General features: G+C 37.7%; 3 protein-coding genes across 3 annotated transcripts; 1 reads left to right on the plus strand and 2 right to left on the minus strand.

Moving 5' to 3' along the window:
- Positions 1 to 638: 638 nt before the first annotated feature.
- LOC122074314 lies at positions 639 to 5,126 on the minus strand. The gene is made up of 6 exons (XM_042639141.1): positions 4,874 to 5,126; positions 3,367 to 4,762; positions 3,092 to 3,264; positions 2,580 to 2,608; positions 2,190 to 2,438; positions 639 to 656 (listed from the first exon to the last, which is right to left on the minus strand). The coding sequence occupies exons 1-6, from the start codon at positions 5,124 to 5,126 to the stop codon at positions 639 to 641; spliced, it is 2,118 nt and encodes a 705-aa protein (XP_042495075.1).
- Positions 5,127 to 11,613: 6,487 nt separating this feature from the next.
- Positions 11,614 to 12,837, plus strand: LOC122072713 (polygalacturonase non-catalytic subunit AroGP2-like). Its single transcript, XM_042637100.1, has 2 exons — positions 11,614 to 11,725; positions 11,825 to 12,837. Exons 1-2 carry the CDS (start codon positions 11,675 to 11,677, stop codon positions 12,797 to 12,799), a joined length of 1,026 nt encoding a protein of 341 aa, XP_042493034.1. The 5' UTR covers positions 11,614 to 11,674; the 3' UTR covers positions 12,800 to 12,837.
- Positions 12,838 to 17,567: 4,730 nt separating this feature from the next.
- Positions 17,568 to 19,931, minus strand: LOC122073092 (ABC transporter C family member 3-like). The gene is made up of 6 exons (XM_042637610.1): positions 19,637 to 19,931; positions 19,320 to 19,528; positions 18,866 to 19,171; positions 18,378 to 18,441; positions 17,937 to 18,176; positions 17,568 to 17,819 (listed from the first exon to the last, which is right to left on the minus strand). The coding sequence occupies exons 3-6, from the start codon at positions 18,932 to 18,934 to the stop codon at positions 17,719 to 17,721; spliced, it is 474 nt and encodes a 157-aa protein (XP_042493544.1). The 5' UTR covers positions 18,935 to 19,171; positions 19,320 to 19,528; positions 19,637 to 19,931; the 3' UTR covers positions 17,568 to 17,718.
- Positions 19,932 to 22,465: the final 2,534 nt, after the last annotated feature.

Here is a 22,465-nt window from a genome sequence, read left to right on the forward strand (position 1 = left end):
TATGTCAAAGATTTTTTTTTCCTTCTCTGAAGATCATATATAGCCGAGTTGGCAAGGGACCTTCATCTCAGGAAGCGTGTGGTTCTGAGTTTGACTCCTCTTACCCCCTTGGGGACACTCACATGGGGGTGTTTAGTGCTCTTCACTATTTTTGATGAAAGTTGAATGATTTGGTCAGTATGAGCCCGTGGGACTAGTTAGGCCGAAGGCTTAGATACTTGTTGTTAGCAAAAAAAATAAAATAAATAAAATAATGTACAAAGCTGAAATTCCCAAAATTTCAAAAATAGAAACCAAATAAAACTCGAGATCACTCCTCACATTGGGCATTGCCATCAGCAGGGAGAAATCAAGAGCCATGAAGAAAAAGACTAACTAAAGCCTTAAGACGGCGATACAAGGGCAGCTTTCCTCTAACTTATCCGGTAATGCGGTCTAGCCATACCATTTGCTTGAAGGCTCTCAAGAATAGAGTGATGCCACATAGACAATGGATTGGAACTTTCGTACTTTGCTGGTAAATCTTTTTATCATCGCAACTTGCGATTGTGAAACATAATGGACAGTTTTCCTGAGCAGCACTTTGAATTCACTGCATGGATCAGATAGAGGAGACATCGTGCGCCCCCTCCCTCCCCTCAAGCGGCCTGGATGACCTACGAATCCATTCACCATTTGTGCAGGGAAACTCAGTCCAAACATAACTTATTCTTAATTTTTTTGTAAATATTTTGCTATCTAGTGGAACGGTCATAATTTTAGTCGTTTGGTTGCCAGAAATTACATTTTACATTTTTTCGCTAAAAAGTCATGTATATTAAAATGAAAGAAGAAAAAAGAAATATAGTACATCAGATGAGGAAGGGAGAAATACCCAACACTCACACTAAGAAGAGAGGGAGAAGCAGAAACTCCACCTTCGGCATTGCCATCAGCAGAATTACGCAACTACCCAACTCCACCCAAAACAAAAAATCAGGAAAGAGAAGAAGATCCTAGGTGAATCTGAACCTAGGCCGGCCCGATGCATCCATGTCTAATTCCATTTGAACCAGAGTTGGCCAAATTGAAATCGGCTCTGACACTTCAAAACGAGCAGCTGACTTTGACAAAAAATCCGCCACTGAATTTGCTTCCCTATAGCAATGCGTTATTTTCCATTCCACATCCTCCAAATAAGAAATACAATTTATCCATCTTTGCCGAGCTATCCATGGACTTTGCCTCTTCTGAAAAATAGTCACAACTGCAACTGAATCACATTCTATCCAGAGCCGTTTCACATTATGCTGCTTAGCTAATTCAATCCCTATCATAAGCGCTAAAAATTCAGCCTCAAAATTTGTGCGAGTTCCTAGAAATTTTCTGAAATTTGCCACTACCTCTGCCTTTTCATTGCGAAGGATTCCCCCTGCTCCAGACTTCCCTGGATTACCAATAGAGCAACCATCCGAATTGATTTTTATCCAACCTGGATTAGGAGGGCACCAGAAAATAGTGAAGATTTCCCGAGGCCTTCTCCGCACCCCTGAAATACCCAATCTTCTTGCAGTGACAAGATCCGAAATTGAGATGGCTGCCCCTGAATGAACCAACTCTTGGCAGCTAATTTCTCTCTTCACTTGGCCAAAACAATGCTCTTTTGATTTTGAGATTCCTTCGAATTTTCTTCCATTCCTCTCCAACCAAGTAAAGTAAGGGATTAAAACAAAACCCTTCAGCCACACCCCTTTAAAGATGGTCTTCTTGGCCTGATCTTTCCACCAAGCTATCAAACTTTCAACTCCTTCAAATCCAGGCCACCTAAACCCAAAACAACAACAAAATTTCTGCCACATGAAAACTGCAAAAGAGCATTCATACATTGTATGATTTATTGACTCTTCCGCTATGCCACAGAGAGTGCACTGAGATGGCAATGGAACCCCTCTCTTTTTCACATTATCATCAGTAGCGAGCTTATTTTTCAACATTCTCCATCCAAACACCGATTGGCGAGGCTGAAGATGAGAATTCCAAATCAATGAATACCACCCCACCTTTGGCGATTCCCGTCTTACTTTTTCCCAAGCCGATTTTATTGTAAAAACTCCAGATGAATTTAATTCCCAATGACAAATATCATCCAGATCTGAAATTATGATATCCTTGGCCTGATCAAAGATATTTTGAAAAAATTCAGAGCTCACCTGGGGAAAATTCCACTCATCTTGGCAAATGAAATCAGAAACCTTTGCCTGCATCGAATCAAAGATATCTAACTGCAAACCATACATCTCCTCAATAGACTTCTTTCCCAGCCAGCTATCTTTCCAAAAATTTATCCTCTGACCATTCCCAACAGTCCATTGCTCATGAGACTGTACCCACCGCCACACCTTTTTAAGACCAGGCCATATCGAAGAGGAAAGGTAGGTAGTTTTCAGCGAACCATCAATCTTCAGAAAACGGGCACGAAAGAAAACACTCATTAGAGAATTTCCATGTTTGATTTTCCATGCTAATTTGCATAGGCATGCAAAATTAACATCTCGCAACCTCCTAATGCCAAGACCGCCTTCCCTGGTAGGTTTACATACCTCATCCCACTTCACCACAATCTTCTTCCCTGTCTCCATGTCACCAGACCATATGAAGTTTCGCATCCACTTTTCTACTAATTTTATTGAGCTTCCTGGCCACCAATAAATCCCGAAATTATGAATTGGTATGCTTGAAATCACTGATTTAACCAGCTCCACCCTACCAGCCATGGAGAGAATCCGACCCTTCCATCCCGATAACCTCTTCTTGATTTTATCCATCAGCGGTAACATGTGGTCCCGTTGAACTCTCCCCTTGAAGAGCTCCACACCTAAATATTTAGTAGGCTGCCTTGCAGATTGGATTCCCATAAAAGTACTTATAAAATGTTTCCTGTGAGGGGCAACCTTTCCAAAGAACAAACTACTTTTTTCTAGATTAAATATCTGGCCAGAGAATGCCTGATATTTATCAAGAAAAGCCTTAAGATTTTTGACAAACTGAGCAGATGCATTAATGAAAATGAAAATGTCATCAGCAAACAATAAATGGGAGGGAGTTAACACACCTCGAGGCCCAGGAAGAGACTTTATCAAACCATTCTGAACCATGCTTCTAAGACCTCTACAGAGAACCTCTTCTGCCAGAATAAATAAAAAGGGAGACAAAGGATCTCCTTGTCGGAGACCTCTACCAACCCCAAAGAACCCCACCGGGCCACCGTTCACCAAAATTGATACTCTGGAGGATAGAAGAAGGTTGTGAATCCAAGAAATCCACCTAGATGAGAACCCAAATTTGCACAGAACTGCAAAGAGGAATTCCCAAGCTAGAGAGTCATACGCCTTTTGAACGTCGAGCTTCAGTCCCATTCCACCACCCCTAACTGAAGAATGCATCAAATTTGACATTTCTGAGGCGAGGCTGATATTTGCTGAAATTATTTTACCCTGCTGGAAAGCGCCTTGCTCTTCCGAAATCAATTTAGGCAAAACAACAAGTAATCTTGAAGATAGAATTTTTGATATCACTTTGCAATAAAAATTCCCCATACATATAGGTCGAAACCTATCTAGAGAGGCCGCCCCCTCAACTTTGGGGATCAAGGAAATAAAGCAGTTATTTATTCCTTTAGGAAGCCGCCCTTCCTCAAAGAATTTTTTCACTGCCCTGCAAAAATCACCCTCAACAATAGTCCAACATCTCCTGAAGAAACTACCTGGGAACCCATCAGGACCTGGAGAGCTTACAGGATCTAAATCCCAAACAGCTTGTTTAATTTCGTCCCCACTCGGGACAATCTCCAATCCTGCCACGTCCTCCTCCTCCAACACTCTGGGAATATTTTCAAGAAGGTCATTATGAACCGTGATTTCATCAGCCTCATGAAATTTCTCAAAAAAATCAGAGACATAAAACGATATTCCCTGTTGGTCTGAAACCCAAGTTCCATCTTCCTTTTTTAGGGAGGTGATCTGATTTTTCAACCTCCTTAGCTTCACGGAGAGATGAAAAATCTTCGAGTTACAATCTCCATTTTTCATCCATCTCAGTTTAGCTTTTTCAGCCCACAACTTCTCGTACATTTGGTTGGCCTTCAATAATACTGTTTTTGCATCTGCCTCTCTGTTAAATAATTCATCATTCATCCCAGCCACCTCTATCATATCTTGAACCTTCTTTAATTCCAGCTTTGCTTTATCGACCTCATCATTCAGGTTAGGAAAATTGGCCCTCGCCCAAACCTTTAAATTCTCCTTGACCTGCTTTAATTTTTGTGCCAGAACGAAAATTGGATTACCCCCTATCGAAGTTTTCCAAGCTTCCTCAACCACAGAGATAAATTGATCATTTTCCATCCAAAAGCTATGGAATCTAAATGGGATATTTGTAGGTCTTTGAACATCATCAGAGACAACAATTAAAGGGGCATGATCTGATACCGAAGACAACAAAACACGCTGCTTCACATTTCTAAACACATCTATCCACTTCCCATTACAAAAACTCCGATCCAACACTGCAACTGCATGACCCCTTCGACGATTATTAGTCCAAGTGAATTTCTTTCCCTGAGAAGGGATAGAAAGCAATTCACACGCATCAACCATTGCCTGGAATTCAGCAGCTGATCCAAGATTAAACTTACCAGGACCTCTTTTCTCATGCGAGAACAGGGTTGCATTGAAATCCCCCATCACAGACCACGGAACCAAAGCTGATATCGGCAACTCCAAATCTAACCACAATTGCCTACGCATAATTTTAAAAGAACTTGCATGTACAAAAGAAATACCCACTTTACTACCTGGCCAATCAAAGATGACTGATATATATTGATCAGACATACCTGCAACAACTGGTCTCGAAACCCCCAACTTCCATATAATCCATAAATTTGGGACTTTGTCATCCCGAAAATTATGAATGAAATCCACAGCATACCCCAACCGACTAAAGAAAATAACAGGAAATTTACATACCTGAACCATGGGTTCAGCCAAGCATAACACATCCGGGGCATGCTCCTTCACCAGTAGACGTAAAGCGCACAACCCTGCTGCCTTCCTAACACCCCGAATGTTCCAATACAGAATCTTCATGAATTACTTCTTAGAGAATTGATTTTTATCAGACTTTTTAGCCTGACTACCTGTTTTCTTTCTTTGCTTTCCACCCTCAAGCATACCTCCGGCCTCCTTCTCCCGAGCCACTGCCATCGTATCCATTCTTATAATTTCTGAATGCACAATAGAGGCTGTTCCCCTTGAACATTCCACCCTGGGCAAAGAAGAAACCACATGATCCTCACCAAGGTCTTCAACAACTGGCTGCCTAGCACTGGCCATGGCAACACCACGTCCAGGTCCTTGACCCCCACCGAGCCTTCTATTACGAGAAGGATACCTCCCCTCCGGAACAGCAACCTCGCCCACAGGAGTAAGCCCCATTCTGGGTTCATTCCCCCCCAATGGATCCACTGGCGGATCACCAGGAACTCCATGGAGCGGGTTCTCAGTTGGGTTTGGATCAGAATCAACATCCGATCCCTCATCCATTCGAAATACGTCTCCTTCCTTAGGTTGAATATTAGAAATCTCTCCTTCCTTATTTATAGGATTAGAATCAGACTCTAATTCTATAACCGTCCCTGACACAAATCCTTCCTTAATTCCATAATTTTCATCTCCGTTGGACTCCTTTCCTAAAACGTTTGAGACAGAGTTGGAAGGATTCAAAAATATTTGAATATCTCCCCCAGCCTTGGACGAATTTGAATTAGGAGAGATTTGATCTTGAATAGGATCAAAATTATTCTGCTGATGTGGCAAAGATCTTCCCCTAGAAAGAGACTCTCTCACCGAGTTACTCCCACCTGAGTTGACTCCATCTTCAACATATACCGCCCCTGGAACCTTTGCTAATTTATCAGCCGCACATTGCTTTTCATCATCCAATCTTTTCAGCCTACACTTGGAAATCAAATGTCCGACTCGTTTACAGTATCCACAACGCTCCACATTATCTTCATACACCACCTTTTGACAGAAACCATACACCTGAGATGTACCTGGTTCTAATCTTTCCACCTGTACTTCCTCCACCCTCTCTGCCAAGTTAGAGATATCAACCTCCACCAGCACTCTCGCAAAGAAGCCAAGAATGCCTTGTCTTGTTCGTCTGTCTAGGGACACAGGGCGCCCTACTGCCTTTGCAATAGACAATAACACATTTTCGTGCCAGTATTCAAGCGGGAGATCAGGAAACCGTATCCATACAAGCTTTGTGAGAAGTTGCTTCTCGTGAATATTAAAATCAGGTTTCCAATGTTGAAATCGAATGACCTGATCACCAATCCTAAGGGGAGACCTTCGCCACACCGCTGCCTTGTCGCCCTCGCACTGAAATTGAAAAATTACATAACCTTTTCCCAATGGATGCATTAGCACCCCTTGACTGAGGTTCCATTTTTCCCGAGCCTCCGCTCTCAAACCATCCAAAGAGATCAATCGGAAGTTAACCCTACCGATTAAGGCAAAACGAAAATTTTGTCTCTTCGATTCATAGTCTCTCTGCGGGATCATTACTCGTCTTTTACTCCCTACCTGAATCGGCTCTGGGAGAGTGTCAATGGCAGGCCAAGACGAAAAACCCAAGGCTTTTGCATATGAATGTCGCTGGCCTGCATCCTTGTGCCTTTCATCCTCTGGAGGACCATCTGGACCACGATCCAGAGACTCCCGAGCTCCATCATCGTCATCCTCCACAGCCAGAGCTCCATTCTCCCCTGAATCGCCAGACACTCTCTCTCCTCCAAAATGCATTATCTAGTTACCTGACGAAGACAGAAAGAGAGGCTGGACTGATCGGAGTTCTACAGATCCAGAGAAGTCAGCAAGGGCTGGACTAGTTTCAGTGTTCGGTGTGTTGGATCCGATCGGAGTTCCGTGAAGCTGTAATTCAGTGGAGAAGAGTTTTCAGATCTGGATCTGAATATCAGTAGATCGGAAGCAGAAGAAGCTCCAAAGCAAAGCGAGATCTCAGCTCCAAAGCAAAGCTTCCCTTCCGACTCCCCTTCCTCCGTCTCTCTCTCAGCTCCTTCCTCCGTCTCTCTCTCAGCTCCTTCCGAGATCTCAGCTCCAAAGCAAAGCGAGATGCTCCTTCCTCCGTCTCTCTCTCCAAAGCCAGTCTCTATTACTTTCCCTTCTTCTTAACAAGCACCTGGCAGTCGAGAAATTGGATAATCCGACTGCTACTGCTGTTGTCTGTGCCTGAGATCGATGACTGTTGCCGATGCCTGAGATCGAGATCTGCTTCGATCGACTGCTACTGTTGTAGGAACCTCTTCGATGACTGTTGTCGATGCCTGAGATCGAGATCTGCTTCGACTGCCTGAGATCGAGATCTGCTTCGATCGACTGCCTGAGATCGAGATCTACTTCGATCGACTGCCTGAGATCGACTGCCTGAGATCGACTGCCTGCTTCGACTCCTCCTTCTCTGGTCACCTCCACATAAAACATTTATTTACATTTTACATATAAAGTAAGAAAATAATGCGAAGTATAACTCTTACTTGTAGTGGGTTAGTTACATAGGAGTTATATAAACATGGGAGGGGTAGTAGTTATGTAAATCCATGTAACCTCCTTTATCTTAGCCAATTTATAAGAAGATAATGAGAAAATTAGTATACTTCGGATAATATTTCGGTTCTTACAATTTCTCTGTTAGAGAAAGGAGGTCATGGTTTCCTTGATGAGGCCAAGAGGATGGTTATCTCCCACGCTAAGCTTGGTCCGTAAAGCAACTTATCCCTTTGATATTCCTATTTTATCTTTTCTACTTTACCATATTTTTTCTCCTCCCGTCTATCTCATATTTTCTCCCTTTTTACTCACATTATCAACATGCCAAGAGGGGAATTCATCACGCACGCAGCATAGATGGGCTTGAATGGAAAATCCCATTATTTTATCATTTACGTCACTACTTTTTTTAGCTAAAAGTCAGCAAAAGTATATCATTAGAATTGGGAAAAAGAGATATAATACAGAAAAAAAAAACCATTAGATCGCTCCTCCACCTTTCGGCATGGCCATCAGCAGAGGGAGAAAATCCAATAAATGAAATACTTTACATCACCATCTTTAATTATTTTCGTTTATCATAATCACTTTCGAAGGTCTAGTAATCCTGACGGAATTTCCCTGCGCATCTCACCTTCAAGGCTTTCCTCCATTGATTTTCAAATTCCCCACCACTGAAACAGATTCATTTAGAAGATATTGTGGTTTTTAAGATCTCGCAGTTCACAATTTACAATGAATCTCTCCACTCTACACTAGTCTTGGGACATTTGGTACAAATCAAGTGAGATCTGAATGTTTAAAGTAAGAAGGCTACATTAGAGAGGTACATTTTTGTTTGTATGAAAAAGATGCCTCTAATCATTTCAGTTGGCACTGAAGCCTATTTAAAGTATTAGAGGTAGAAAAATAGATTAGAATGGGGAGAAATATTTTTCTCCATGGATGTCTATGAATCTTTGGAAAAATTTTACTAGTCTAATGGCAATTTTAGACTGCTATAAATATTTACCACGTGGCACATGGAATGGAGTTTAAATTTTGTGGACAAGAGTGCTTTAAGTCATCCCATGCATGCTTATATCAAGTTTTAGAAAAAATAGAATTGGTCAAATGGAAAAATAAAGTTTAAAAATCCAATTAATAATGAATCCTGCAGCACTTATGAGGGTATATGCTTGAATCCGATTCTAAAATTTGACATGCTTCTAACCTTTTACAATTTTTTAAATATCAATACAGTTGAAATTGCATATCACCCTTCTATGTGTTAAAATTGGTGCCACTCTAGAAATTCCCTCCAAAGGTTGCAAATCAAAAAACTTCTAAAAGTAGAATATTTGGCTTTTTTGCATTGTTGCTCCATTAGACATACCTTAATTAATTATTGTCGAAATTTCCTTGAATAATAACTGTGTTATCTTTTCCATCTATGACTAAATTGTTTTTCATAATTCTTGCTATGATTAAATTTCAAATTTCCCCTCCTCTCAAATTTTTCTTTCCATAGTCATGAATTTGACTCAAAAGTCTAAAAATTGGTTCTTGGATTGGTAATTTCAAATTTACCACAAGCCAACCATATGGGAGGCTATTCTAACCTCAAAAACCTATGGCTTAGGTTCTTCACAAAAAATTATTTTCTAAATTATATAAAACATCATGACAGCAACTTTTCCTTCATGTGTTTTTGTTTTAGAAAATTTTTGACGTTCCATTTTTTGCAAGTTAGGAATATGAGAGGAATTAAGTGATCCATAAACATTTAAAAAGGCAAGGTTTTTGTCCCTTTCATTGCACAGACTTTTCTTAGTTGCATTTTCTTTTTCTCATTGACAATTACTTTTACAAATGAAAAATACTCGTTAAGTTCACAACATTTTGGATTGCATGCATCATAAATATTGTTTTGATGGGTGTAATTGTAAAAGAGGATTTAATAATTTAGTTGGTATCTTTACCTTCCTTAGCAACCTCTTTTGGGCAGTAATGACCTTTCATAGTGCGTAGTGGTTCTAGTAGTTGGAGTAATCTGAATATTATATATTATTGGTAGAGTTGAGTGGAAAAGTAGATTGATCTAAAGCCAATTTTTTTGACATTATATCTGACATTGGAAAAGTAGATTGGACTAAAACCTTGCATAGGGGGATGATCAGAATCCACATCCTCTGCAGCCAGCGGTGAGGTGTGGGGAGCATCGGATGCTGAGAGCATCTGGACAAGCCCCAAAGGGCTCTCAACCATCCAATGTTCACTGCACCGATGCAGCGGCTACAGACAATTTTCACACAAATGATCATGTGGAGACAATTTCACAAAATTTAAGTTCTAATTAAACTGTCGAATAACAACAATAGCTTCCTCCATTGCCCAAATATTTTCCTTGTCGTAAATCTGATAATGTCATATTTTTGGCAATTAGGGTCAAGTTCCTTTACATTCAAGGCTAGATTTGACCCTGTGGCAAAATAAGGCTTTAAATGCCTAGAAAGAAATTTTTTTTTGTGAAAATAGGTAAACAAAAAAATGGTTGGCTAAAAAAATTGGAAATGCCCATACAAGGGGTTGTAAGATTTAATTTGGCTTTGAAATTTGAAAAGCGATTGATCCAAACTGTACTCAATTATGCAACCCTTGAAATAACTACTATCACAACTCCACGGAAGCAAAAAACTAGTTCAGTTGTAAAACACCCATTTAAAGCATTCAGACCAATTTGACTATTTTCTTGTGTTTTCTTAGTACTTGGAAATTTGTTTGACAAAATGAGATTATCTGAATAACAAAGACTACTGCAAATATGGGAGAAGAGTCATTTATCATTTTTTTGTTTTTTTTTTTGGCTAAAGATCAGCAAAGAATGTCATCAATAATCAAAGAAGGGAGATACAATAGGAAAAAAAAAACCGTTGAACTGAAAATCCACCTTCGACATGGTCATCAGTAGATTTTTAGCCCAATCACAATGTCTAAATAAATCGAAATCTAGGTTTTCTCTGAAAATCCCTTACCAATTAACTAGACCTACATCAAATTAGCTCCCTTTCTCTCCTCAAGCTTTTAATAGTACAATTACCCATGAATCTGGCTCTTCTTCCATTTTCCCCCTTTAATTCTATGGGGTTTTCTCTCCAACTATATGAATGGAAAATCATCATAATTCTTTGCCACTGAATTTAGGGTAACTGATTTTAAGGCTCTGTCATCGTGGTAGATGGTTTATCAAAAAAAAAAAAAAATCATGGTAGATGAAGACAAAGAATTGGGTTTTCCCAGAATTGGTTATTAACTCATGTATACAATTAATGATCCAGTTCTTTAAGCTTTTCTTTTGACCATGACTGTTAATATTTACACGGATTGACGGTATTTTTGGTATTTAAAAACTGTAGGGCTGAAGAGCAGTCGAAAGTTTGCTTTAGCCTTTTACAAGGGATGGTAAAAGAAAATTTTATAAGGAATGAAAATTGTAAAAATACAAATACGCGAAGTGTATTCTGTGTGAGAGTGTAGCCTTTGCGCCTGCATGGGAAGGGGACAGTCGTTTAGCCCCACATGTGCCTAGATGCAACCCCAATACTCCCCCAGAAAACATTTTCCCAAATACAAAATACATTTAGACTGCGTTTGATAGTCATCCAAAAAAATACTTCCGACATTTTTTTAATTTTACAGGAACAAGAAAAAGGAATCTTCCATTTGGTGTCTATGATTCGTTTTTCCATTTTTTTTTTCAAAACGAACGGAGTAAAAAAAATTGCTAGAAATGAGAAATGCTGGATTTGAGTTTTGTCCCAAAACGAAATTTTGTCACAGAAACTGAAAATTCTGATTTTAACACAAAACGTCGTTTTTGGAACAGAATGACTTCCAAACGCAGCCTTAGCCATTTAGGATGCTGAAAAGATCCCCCCCCCCCCTTAGCTTTGTATTTGATGGTAGCACAATTTTTTCCTCTATATAAATTCAAACATCCTCCCCATCATGCAACAAACATATCTTGTTATTTCCAGAAAGGCACAAACCCAACTCACTTAGTTCTCTATTTCATTTCCAACATGACACATCCGATTCTGTTGCTTGGATGTCTGATAGTAATATACTTTTGTGTAAGAAAAATTGTGTTTTCATTATCCATCGATTTCAACACGGTTGTTACTTTTTTATTTTTCTTATTTGGTTCTTATTTTTTCCCTATGAAATTTCAGGGATCACAAGCTGAAAATGCCTTCTCACAGTACTGGGAAGAGCATATTGGTCTTCCATTACCTCCACATTGGTTAACTGCAAAGGCTTCTCCATTAAGTCTTCATCAGATTGAAATGTTTATGAAACTTATAGAGAAAAATGAATTATCTTCCCACCTGCATTCTTTCTGTAAGCAAGCTAATGTTGCTTGTTCTACAAATACACTGGTGAAGAATACAATGAATGACACAACGTTACCTCCAATAGCTCAGTGGAATGCTGACAGAGTGGTTTATGAACACTCTCCAAAAGACATACCCCTATCAGTTGCCAGCCAAGGAGGATTGCCATTTTTTCGAGAATCAATGGTAAAAGAGGGAAGTGTCATGCTTGTCCCTGATCTAAGAGACCCAGTGTCATTTAGATCATTCTTACCGCGACCTCTGGCATCAAAAATCCCATTTTCCATTGCCCAGATTGATGAATTAAAAAAAAAATTTGGCGTGGTGGATGAATCAAATATGGATGAGTATATTAAAGCCACCGTCGAGACATGCAAAAAAAGCCCCATTCAAGGCGAGCAGTACACTTGTGTGACTTCCGCCGAGGATCTCATTGATTTTGTTGTCGAGAAATTAGGACACCATATACACATATGGAGTACTGGGAGCGTTGAAGGATCTTATGAGAATGTCACAATTGGAGCTGTGAAACTCATATATGAAAACCTTTCTGAACCACTAGTCATATGTCATAGTCAGCCATTCCCATTTCAAGTTTACTTTTGCCATATTTTTCATAAAGTAAAAATATATGTAGTTAATATACATGCTAGGAAGAAAGTGAATCATGTGATAATGGCATGCCACTATGACACATCAATTTGGAGTCCAAACCATCATGCTTTTAAGATGTTGGGTTTTGGCCCTGGCTTAATTGAAATCTGTCATTGGATAAATGCGAATGTAATCGTCTGGACGAAGACTCTAGGTTGAGTAGCATTTGAAAATATAAATGATTATCTTTTACTTCTCTTGTTTGTGTTATATTTTACTGTTTATGCTATTTGGAGGATAAATAATTACCTATTTTGGATTGCTTATTGAATTTTGTTCTTAAATTTTGTAGTATGATAGATGGAAAATTGAAAAATGAAAACCCAGCCCATCCCAGCCCTGTTGCGCGCCCCTACTACACATGACTGATTTTAGAATACAAATCAAAATTATACACCAAGATTGGGCATCCTTTACATTCACTCCAGTCAATTCATTTGCACGAACGGGGGAATGATGCATGCTTTGGGGTTTGATTCATTTTTCTTTGGGTGGAGGGGTGTTCCTTTGTGGGAACTAATTTTATGGCCGACTTTGCAGTTCTATTCTATGGTCTGAACTGTGCAGCGTCCAAAGGAATAAAAAATCTGATTATAGAGTCTGATTCCCAAATTATGGTCACCTGTGTTCAGAGGCAAATTATCCCTTGGTGTTTTCAACAGAATTGGCGGTACTTCAGAGGCTATCTAGATAATATTGCTTAGAGTATTGTTCACTATTACCGTGAAATTAATGTTATGGCGGACAAACTAGCTAAACATGCAGCAGCCACTCATATTTCAAACACCTGGGATACTACTCCATCTTTGTTTCTTTTGATTTAGAATGGGATTTACAGCATAGACCTCGTTATAGGTGTATGTAATTCCTTTTGCATTGGAGCTCTGGTTTGCTGATGGCCAAGCCAAAGGTGAATCAGGGTTCTAAAGAGGTTTTAATATCATTTTTGCTTTGGAACTTTGTTTTTGCTGATGACAATGTCGAAGGTGAATCAAGGTTCTAAAGAAGTTCTGTAATTTTTCATTCTTTCATTTTTAATACAATTTGCTAACTTTTAGAAAAAAAATAAAAATAAATAAATAAATAAATTGAAAACTGATAATCATTACCAAGAATAATTGTGTAATTCACGCAACAATATTCAAAAAAAAAATTTAATTAATTAATTATATTGTTATTCAGTTTGTCGTCAATTATTGTTGGTTCACAGCAAATCAAACGGAGCATTTAGTCAAATTTTGAGGCTAAATTTGCAGCTCTTTTGTCTGGCCTCCAGCTTGCTTAGGAGCTGGAATTCAAGAATATCTAAATAGCTGAATTAGTTTTAGCCACATGAAGGAAACTGCGAGTACATGCGAACCCATTTTGTAATCCGTAAATCTACTGTCAAAGAATTTTGATTTTTGATTTTATTTATTTTGGATCTACTATCCTACTGACCCCCGCTGGACAATGGTTAGCATATTGGGCGTTAGTATGACCAATGGCCAGCCTGCTAGGCGCTAGTAGGGCCAATGGCCACTTAGTTCTACACAAACCCACTCATGCATACATACAACAGGATCCTATCCCACAACTTTCTCCCTTCGGCACCAACTCTTTAAACCAAAGATGCATTTCCATTCAAATATGGAGAAAACCCAAAAATATAGTAATTGAGTACTCCGAGTTGCATGAGTTATGAGGAGATCAAAGGTTCTAAAAACTTGGGATCGGTCTTGGGATCAATCAAGGTCAATATCAATTCAATACTGTTCAGAATTGACCTGAATTAAACTGTATCGGATAGATTTTATACCTTTGTTTTTCAGTAAAAATCAAATTTTTATTACATTTTTACCCTTGAACCCTATTAGCGTATCAGGATGGAATCGATCAGGATTGAGAATTGATCAAGGCCTACACCAATCCAATCCAACCAATTCTGACCAGTCTAATCCGAGTTTTAGAACCATGGATCAGATTCGCTTTGTCAGGGTGTAACCCCCTCTACAAATTGTTCACCAGGTGCTCCAAAGAAGATGCTTGAGGATATCAAAATCACTAGAGATAATGACTTTGTGCCCATCAGATGATTTTTTTTAAGGATAGATCCATCTTCCTTCTTCCTTACCATTGACTTGGTTAGCTGATATTAGAAGTACAGGAGGGAAAAGGAAAGGAAAAACAGGTTCAAGGGGTTATTTTGGTATTAAAAGCTCGAGAGGAGTAAGGGTGATAATTTATACATTTTCCTTATCTTTGGAGTAATGGTGGTTATACAAATAACCTCACCTTTTCAATAAAAATAAACAAATAAATCAAATTACAAATAAAACAAGAAAAAATCAAATTGGTTTGAATGCTTTATTGGGTAAAGGGCCCTAATAAAATAGCCGAATTAGTTTTAGCCATTTGATGGAAACTAATACTCGCAGCTCAGTTAGAACTTAAATTTTGTGGACTTAATCTCCACATGATCATCCTTGTCCTATGGCACCAGTATCATTTGTGTTGCATCTAATTGATTTCTCTTTCTTTCGATTAAGGGTATACTTGTGGAATCTCTCATTTGGAGTCAACATTATCTTCTAAGGGATAGCTAGATGTCCAAGATGCTGAGCAACAAAGTTTAATTTTGAAAAACACCGGAAGATCCATATGCAAGGTTTTAGACCTTTTTTCGCTAAAAAGTCATGTATATTAAAATGAAAGAAGAAAAAAGAAATATAGTACATCAGATGAGGAAGGGAGAAATACCCAACACTCACACTAAGAAGAGAGGGAGAAGCAGAAACTCCACCTTCGGCATTGCCATCAGCAGAATTACGCAACTACCCAACTCCACCAAAAACAAAAATCCGGAAAGAGAAATGCAAGGTTTTAGACCAATATACTTTTCCACATGAAAATTGAATGTCACAAAAAATATTTGAAAATTCAACTTCAATACACTTGAGGCAACCATTGAAAATACAAATGTAGAAACCCTGTCATGATGGAACATACAGTAAAGATGGAGTCTGACCTTAAAAGTGACTCTCGATGGGAGAATCCAGGCTATTCAGGAAGAATCTCAGCAATTCCCGAATCCTAGTGAAGTAGTTTCTCCAAAATCCAATGAACAACAACAATTACTTAGGATCAGATTGCGAATTTGTGGCACTGTAGTAGAATCATGAATTTTTTTATTTTTTACATGTGTGTAATACGAAGTGAGACCTTCTCGTCCACACCAAGAATCTCAATAGAGGAGCACTCTACAAGGTAGACATTCAGTGGGTCTCACTAAGTGACCCCAGAAAAAATTTCTTCTCATTAATGGTAATTGGGTGTAAAATCATTGGACTTGCACTTGTTTCCATATGACCTTTTCTTTACTGTGAGACCTAAATTTTTGTGGTAGGACCGTAGGCCTCACTATACAGGGTAATGGCCTTATCTCCCCCCCCCCCCCCCCCCCCCCCCCAAACAAAAAAAAAAAATACCCCCACACACACAACTCTATGTCCAATTATACCTTAATGAAATTCACATATTACTCCAATTCAACAGAGTCCTTACACATGATATATAAAAACCAAAATGTTGTAAACTCAACAAGTATTTTCCATTCAAAAAGGTAATTGCAAACGAAAACTAAAAAAGACAACAAAAAAAAATAAAAAAAAAATAGCATTCAATGAAGGGGACCAAAACTTTCTTTTTTGAAAGGTCACAGATGACTTAATTCCTCTGACATTCCTAACTTAATCACAAAAAAAAAAAAAAAAAAAAAATCTTAGAAACCTTTTTAAAAAGAAAAAAAAAAAAGACATGAATGAAAAAGTTGATGTCCTAATGTTTTTTATAATCAAGAAATTTTTTTTACGAAAATCCAAAGCCATATGTTTTTAGGTCATAATAACCTCCCACAAGGTTGGCTCTTGGAACAATTCAAATTGTCACTCTAGGAATCAATTTTAGACTTCCAGATCAAAATTCATGATGATGGAAAGATGACTTTTTTTTTTTGGTACAAATGAAAGGATAACTTTGAGAGAAGAATAAACCAAAAGGAAAAAATATATATGTAATCAGTGAGAATCGGAAAGAACAATTTAAGCATAGAAAAGATAAAATAGTTGTTATTAAAGAAACTTTTGTTAGTGGATAATTAAGATGATTAATGCAAGAAGAAGCCAAATTTTCTGTTTTAGAAGCTTTATTGAAAAAGCTTGTGATTGTCAAGTAGGGTGCATTTCTAGACCACCACCAAGTTTTAGCAAATAAAAGGATGATGTAGGAGTATCAATTATATTGATTTTTTGAAAATGGTCAAGGGCTGCTCACATACCAAATTTTAGGCTTGGATTCAAAGCATATAATCCCTCCCAGATGTTGGAAGATTCACTTGTATTTTCAATTATCCATTTTTTTCTTTAAAAAATTGCAATGATTGTTTACTAGATTTTCAAAGATTAATTTTTTTCCCACTTGGCCAACTATATTTTTTTCCAAAAGAGCATGGGACCTTAGGCTCCACCTGTCCACAAAATTTGAGATTTATTCAATATGCCATGTGGAAGAAATTTGTGGCCGTCTAAAGATGCCACTAAACTACTAAAAATTCTCACAAGCTATAGACATGTATGAAGAAAATAATTTCTTCTTTACATCTTCTTTTCTATCCCCAATACTTTTAACCGAAGCCAACTCAAATGATTATAGGCAGCCTCCGTCACCCTACAAATTTATGTCATACTAAAAATAGAAATGCACCTCACTCTAATGCAACTTTCTTAATTTTTTTCGCTAAAGATCCAAAATTTTATTAAAAAGGAAAAAATAGATACAAAAAATCAAGAAATCAATTTCTTCGGCATGGCCATCAGCATGGATAAACAAATCGAAAATAAAAAAAAATAAATAAATAAAAAAAAACTTAATAAAATCAAAACCTAGGTCTCGATTCTGCATCATGACCAATTTCTGAACATAGGTGTGTAGAGAAAAGAATATTGGTATCCAAATCGCTTGATTTTGCTGCATCTTTAGCAAGAAAATCAGCAACTTCCTTAATTTGAACATTCAAAACTCACTAATTTAACCTTAAAAAACTAGGTACTAATTCTTTGAGTATACTCCTTAACAAGCTTTGCAAATAATGAGGACTTGTTCTCTAGTAATTTGGCTGGGGAATCATATTCCACTATAATGCCTGTTTAAGATAAGAAAACATGTCAATCTGATTAGACTTGCAACATGAAAGGATGAAAAGACATATTAACAAACTTAACTAAACCCAATCAATGCGTAATAATTGCTAGCTACTAACCATTATCAAGAAGGAGGACCATATCAATATCAAGAATAGATGTTATCCTATGAGCAATTGTGATGATAGTAGATCTTGAGAATTGTTGATTAAGTGTTTGCTGAATTAGATAGTCAGTTGCAGTATCCATTGATGCAGTAGCTTCATCAAGTACTAACACTTTGCTCCTCTTAAGTAATACATGTCCTAAACAAACTAGTTGCCTTTGACCCATGCTCCAATTCTCTCCATTCTCAGTCACTATGACAACAACATATGGTTAGCCTTATTAGGATCCTATTTTCATTAACTTTTCTTCCTCTCTTTCTTGTTAGAAAGATGTTAGGGGCAAGGAGATTAGGTTGTGCACTAGAAGTTTGATATCATATAATATTTCACATGTGCATGGATAAACTAATGTTGAGAAACTTTGATATGAAGTGAATATGAGAAAAAACTAACCAGCTGAATCAAGCTTCCCTTCTTTCTTTCTTACTTCATCACTAAGCTGGCATCTATCTAAAGACTAAAACAACAAAAAGTCCATGTCAGTTTACCACTTTGCTTGATTATTCAAGACGACATAAAATTGATTATTAAATATGAGCTAAGCAAAAAATGAAATGAACAAGCAAGGGTGCCAAGTGGAAATGAAAATCCGAGCACTAAATACATTGCACTTCCCAATTAGTAATTAAGAGAATCGTTAAGGCCAAACTTTTCCAAAGAAGATCCATTGCATCTGATGAAATGATTTCAATATCTGAAAGAATTTAAAAAATTGAATAAAAAATAAAAAGACCGGGAGAAGGAGTCCATTGAGATACATTTCCCAACCAAGCAGTTGAACTGTGTTTGCTTTGTATGCAAATCATTAGTAAGGTAAAATATTTGTCCCTACTATCTATGTCAGTGATTAGAGCTTATTTATCAAATGAAAAAAATCTCACCTCCCATATCTGTTCATCGGTGTACTCTTCAAGTGGATCAAGATTACTTCTTAGAGTCCCTTCAAACATTGTGGGGTCTTGCGGGATGATGCTCAATCTTGATCGTAAGTCATGAAGACCAATGTTGGAGATGTTGATACCATCTATCAAAATCTAACCGGTTGTAGGTTCAAGCATACGGAAGAGAGCTTGTACAAGTGTTGATTTACCACTTCCTGTTCGCCCAACGATGCCAATCTTCATCCCTCCGGGGAAAGTACATGTGATACCTCGTAAGACAAGAGGAAGATGTGGGGCATACCGGATCTATAAACATATAAAATAATCAAATCATGAAGCTTAACATATTCCCAATAAGAGTAGGAAGAACTACCAATAACATTAGGATTCAGAATAATAAACTAAGGAAATAAGTAAGGAGATAAAGACTTGAGGAATCTATGTTTTGCATTACTTGCACATCAACAATATCAACTTTTCCTTGTGATGGCCATTCATGCTCTGGCCTATTTTCTTCTACCAATAGAGGGGGTTCACTAGGCATACAAGCATACTGCAATATTCTTTCAACAGATATGATTTTATTCTCAAGATTACTAAGATTCCAAACGACCCCATGCATACTGAAACTCAACCCATATGTGATTGCTAAACCTGCAATACCTTCAATGAGAAAAGAAAACAAAATAAATTTAGTATGCTTCCATGAGAAAAATCAAATATGGTTGCCCTAAAAGATGATTTTATAAGATTTCAAATATAACTATTTACCAGGACTGAGTGCTCCCTTTGGCACTAAGATCAAGAAAACCAAAAAAATGGCGTATGTGATGGATGCCAGCAAATTCAAACGGAAGCATAACCATTCCATAGCACTAGAGAAATGAAACTTGGGCCGAGAATACATATCTACTAGCTTGAATTTTTTGTCCATAAATATTTCTTCTTGATTGAAGCACCTGATTGTGGTTGAACCTAAAATAGATTCAGAAAAATGTTGTAAAATTGGAGCTTGATGTACTCCACCTAGTCTTGATAGTTCTCGTGCTGTAGATATGTAGTATTTCTACAATACAATGTCCATAGAAAAAATTAGGTAAAAGATAAATTATGTATATAATGTAAAAAATGTGTATCAATGTATAGTTAAAGAGAAAATTTTAAAAGTTCTTTCATGAAGGATTTCTTATGTATAGAAAGGGTGGACTTTATTGTTAAGTATGTGGCGAAGAATATTCAGGAAGCGCTTTGGTTTCTCCCTGTAAATTTTCTTTATAGGGTCTTCTTGCCTCAAGAGCATCGGGAATTAAGGTGATAGGTCGGCCCCATCAAAGAATTGTGGAGATTATTTGGGTGAAGCCTCTTACACGTTGGTGGTTGTTCATTGGGCAATCCTGGCCAAGCAGGTGCTTTGTGGGATTATTACATCCATGACTGGTGACTATGATGCTTGTTCTTCCAATTCTTTTGTGTATCTTTGAATTTTATGGCAGGATTTGCAGCTGTGATAATTGGTGGTCAAGCCAACAAGGAAAAAGTGATTTCTTGTCTTTGGATCAAATGTGATTCGAAGGCAATGTTCGAGTGTCTATCTCGTCAAAAAATTCGTTTGGAAAATTCTTACAAAGTGGCTGCATTGGAAGAGTTTTCTCAACTCAATGCAATGGTATTATCTCCCATTCATTTGGAAAATTCTTACAACAGTGAGTTGCTAAATTCAATTGTTCTGAAAATTGGGACATTGCACCAGATTTCATCACCTTCGAAATCAATTGGGAGAAGTTGCAATGTCCAAGATATAGATTCTCTTGATGCTTTTTTGGTTGCTTTTTCCCTCTGTTGATGGCAATGCCAATGGTGGGGGTTTGAAGTAACTTCTTTGATTGTATTTGTGTCGTTTTTTTTTTTTGCTAGAAATCAAAATTATATTAAAAAGGAGAGTAAAAAAGATATAAGGGTACAGCAAGAAAAAACCAAAGCTAAAGAAAGGACCCCACCTTCGGCATTGCCATCAGCAGGGTCCTCCAAAGCTATCTACAGAATCTAAATCTTGGTTTGGAGAAAGAATCACATCTAATCTCCTCAATAATATGAGTAGGAAATTCCTCCATGGTTCCAGATAATCCTGTTTTTGCAGCTGATTTTGCAAGGTAATCCGCAATTGGATTGGCTTCCCTGTAGCAATGAGAAATCTTCCAGGATATAGAATTGAGGTAGTGCTGTAAAGATAGCCACTCTTGCAGGGCAAACCAAGGGAGAGACTTGCCTTGAACAGCGGTGACTACTGCCACAGAGTCAGATTCAATCCACAAGTTTGTAATCCTTTGATTGTATTTGTGTCGTTCAGATATGCCTAAATGATAATTATGTATTCATTTTATTCTTTTAATTCCATTTTTCTGATTCATGACCTAAAAAAATAAAGCTGCTTACGTTTAGATAATTCATAGTGATAGCATCATCATTGAAGAAATTGTAGGAAAATAATTTATTTTATTTTATTTACTTCGACTATTCTATTTTGAATCTTTATAATTTTCCACTTTTATGAGATGTTGATTGAATTTATAATCACTATATGTATGTTGACTACATCCCAAGTTCTTAAATAAGAAGAATATTGAACATTAAAGTAATCGTGCAAAAATATTTATGGTATCATTTTAATACTTAATAATTTTTTTTATAATTTTATTTTTTTACCAATTTATAATTTTAGCTAAATGGGGTTGGCTACATGGATCCGCGTAACATAAATATAAAAAAGGAAAAAATGAACAAAGAAAAAGAAAGCTACAAAACAGCACCACAAAAACATCCGACCAACAATCAGCCAACATGGATCTTTTGCCCTCCAAACAGTTTCCGTTTGAGGTCATACCAGAGTTAAGACCTAGCCTCTGCATGTCTTTTCTTTCAACATCCTCTATGGTCATTTTAGGCCTACCCCTAACCATATCTCTTTTTGCTCCTTCCATCTGAATCTAGTCACTTCTCCTCACTGGGGCATCCCTAGGTCTCTATTGTAGATGCCCATACCACTTTAAACGGCATTCTTCGAACTTATCCTAAAACTTCCTGTTTTACTTCCATTCTGTTAAGCTGGATTGAGTAACGATCTAGATGTAAGATTTAAGACGAGTTGTTTTTAGAGCAAACACCAAAAAATACGAAAACAACAAACAATAGATCTGCACAACACAGAGATTTAACGAGATTCATACATTGGTGTGGTGTGCTACGTCCTCGGGCGAAGAAGACGAAGTTTCACTGTGCAGAAGAGAGAGATTACACCCAAGTAGCGACGAGAAAACTCGCCCTAAAACCCTAGCTTGAAAAACCCCAAAATTACAATGACTTTCTCAACAAGACAACAGTACATTATATATTTTAAATCGCTGGTCGACTCATTGGGTCGTGGTCAATCGGTCGAACGATATTGCGGGGGCCACCCCCATACGAGATTAGTGCTGGGCTCTAGGCTTGGGCCTATCGGCAACCCCTCTGCTTCCATCACAGATCTCAAAAAACTTCCCAAGAATTCTAGACAAACTTCCCAAGAATTTTTGTAGGGAGCATATATAGGTAAATTTGAAATCT

The sequence above is a fragment of the Macadamia integrifolia genome, chromosome 3, assembly GCF_013358625.1.
Source record: "Macadamia integrifolia cultivar HAES 741 chromosome 3, SCU_Mint_v3, whole genome shotgun sequence".
NCBI classification, from domain to species: Eukaryota; Viridiplantae; Streptophyta; class Magnoliopsida; order Proteales; family Proteaceae; genus Macadamia; species Macadamia integrifolia.

Bases quoted from the DNA above. Each gene is read 5' to 3' on its own strand.
- LOC122074314 (XM_042639141.1), bottom strand. From the start codon at position 5,126: ATGAAGATTCTGTATTGGAACATTCGGGGTGTTAGGAAGGCAGCAGGG. The intron at 4,763-4,873 runs GTATGTCTGATC...AATTGTGGTTAG, and splicing joins TTCGAGACCAGTTGTTGCAG to ATTTGGAGTTGCCGATATCA. The intron at 2,609-3,091 runs GTGTGTTAACTC...ACATGGAGACAG, and splicing joins GTCTCTTCCTGGGCCTCGAG to GGAAGAAGATTGTGGTGAAG.
- LOC122072713 (XM_042637100.1), top strand. From the start codon at position 11,675: ATGACACATCCGATTCTGTTGCTTGGATGTCTGATAGTAATATACTTT. The intron at 11,726-11,824 runs GTAAGAAAAATT...ATGAAATTTCAG, and splicing joins TGATAGTAATATACTTTTGT to GGATCACAAGCTGAAAATGC.
- LOC122073092 (XM_042637610.1), bottom strand. From the start codon at position 18,934: ATGTTTGAAGGGACTCTAAGAAGTAATCTTGATCCACTTGAAGAGTAC. The intron at 18,442-18,865 runs GTGAGATTTTTT...TTGTTGTTTTAG, and splicing joins CCGATGAACAGATATGGGAG to TCTTTAGATAGATGCCAGCT. The intron at 18,177-18,377 runs GTTAGTTTTTTC...TTGTTGTCATAG, and splicing joins AGGGAAGCTTGATTCAGCTG to TGACTGAGAATGGAGAGAAT.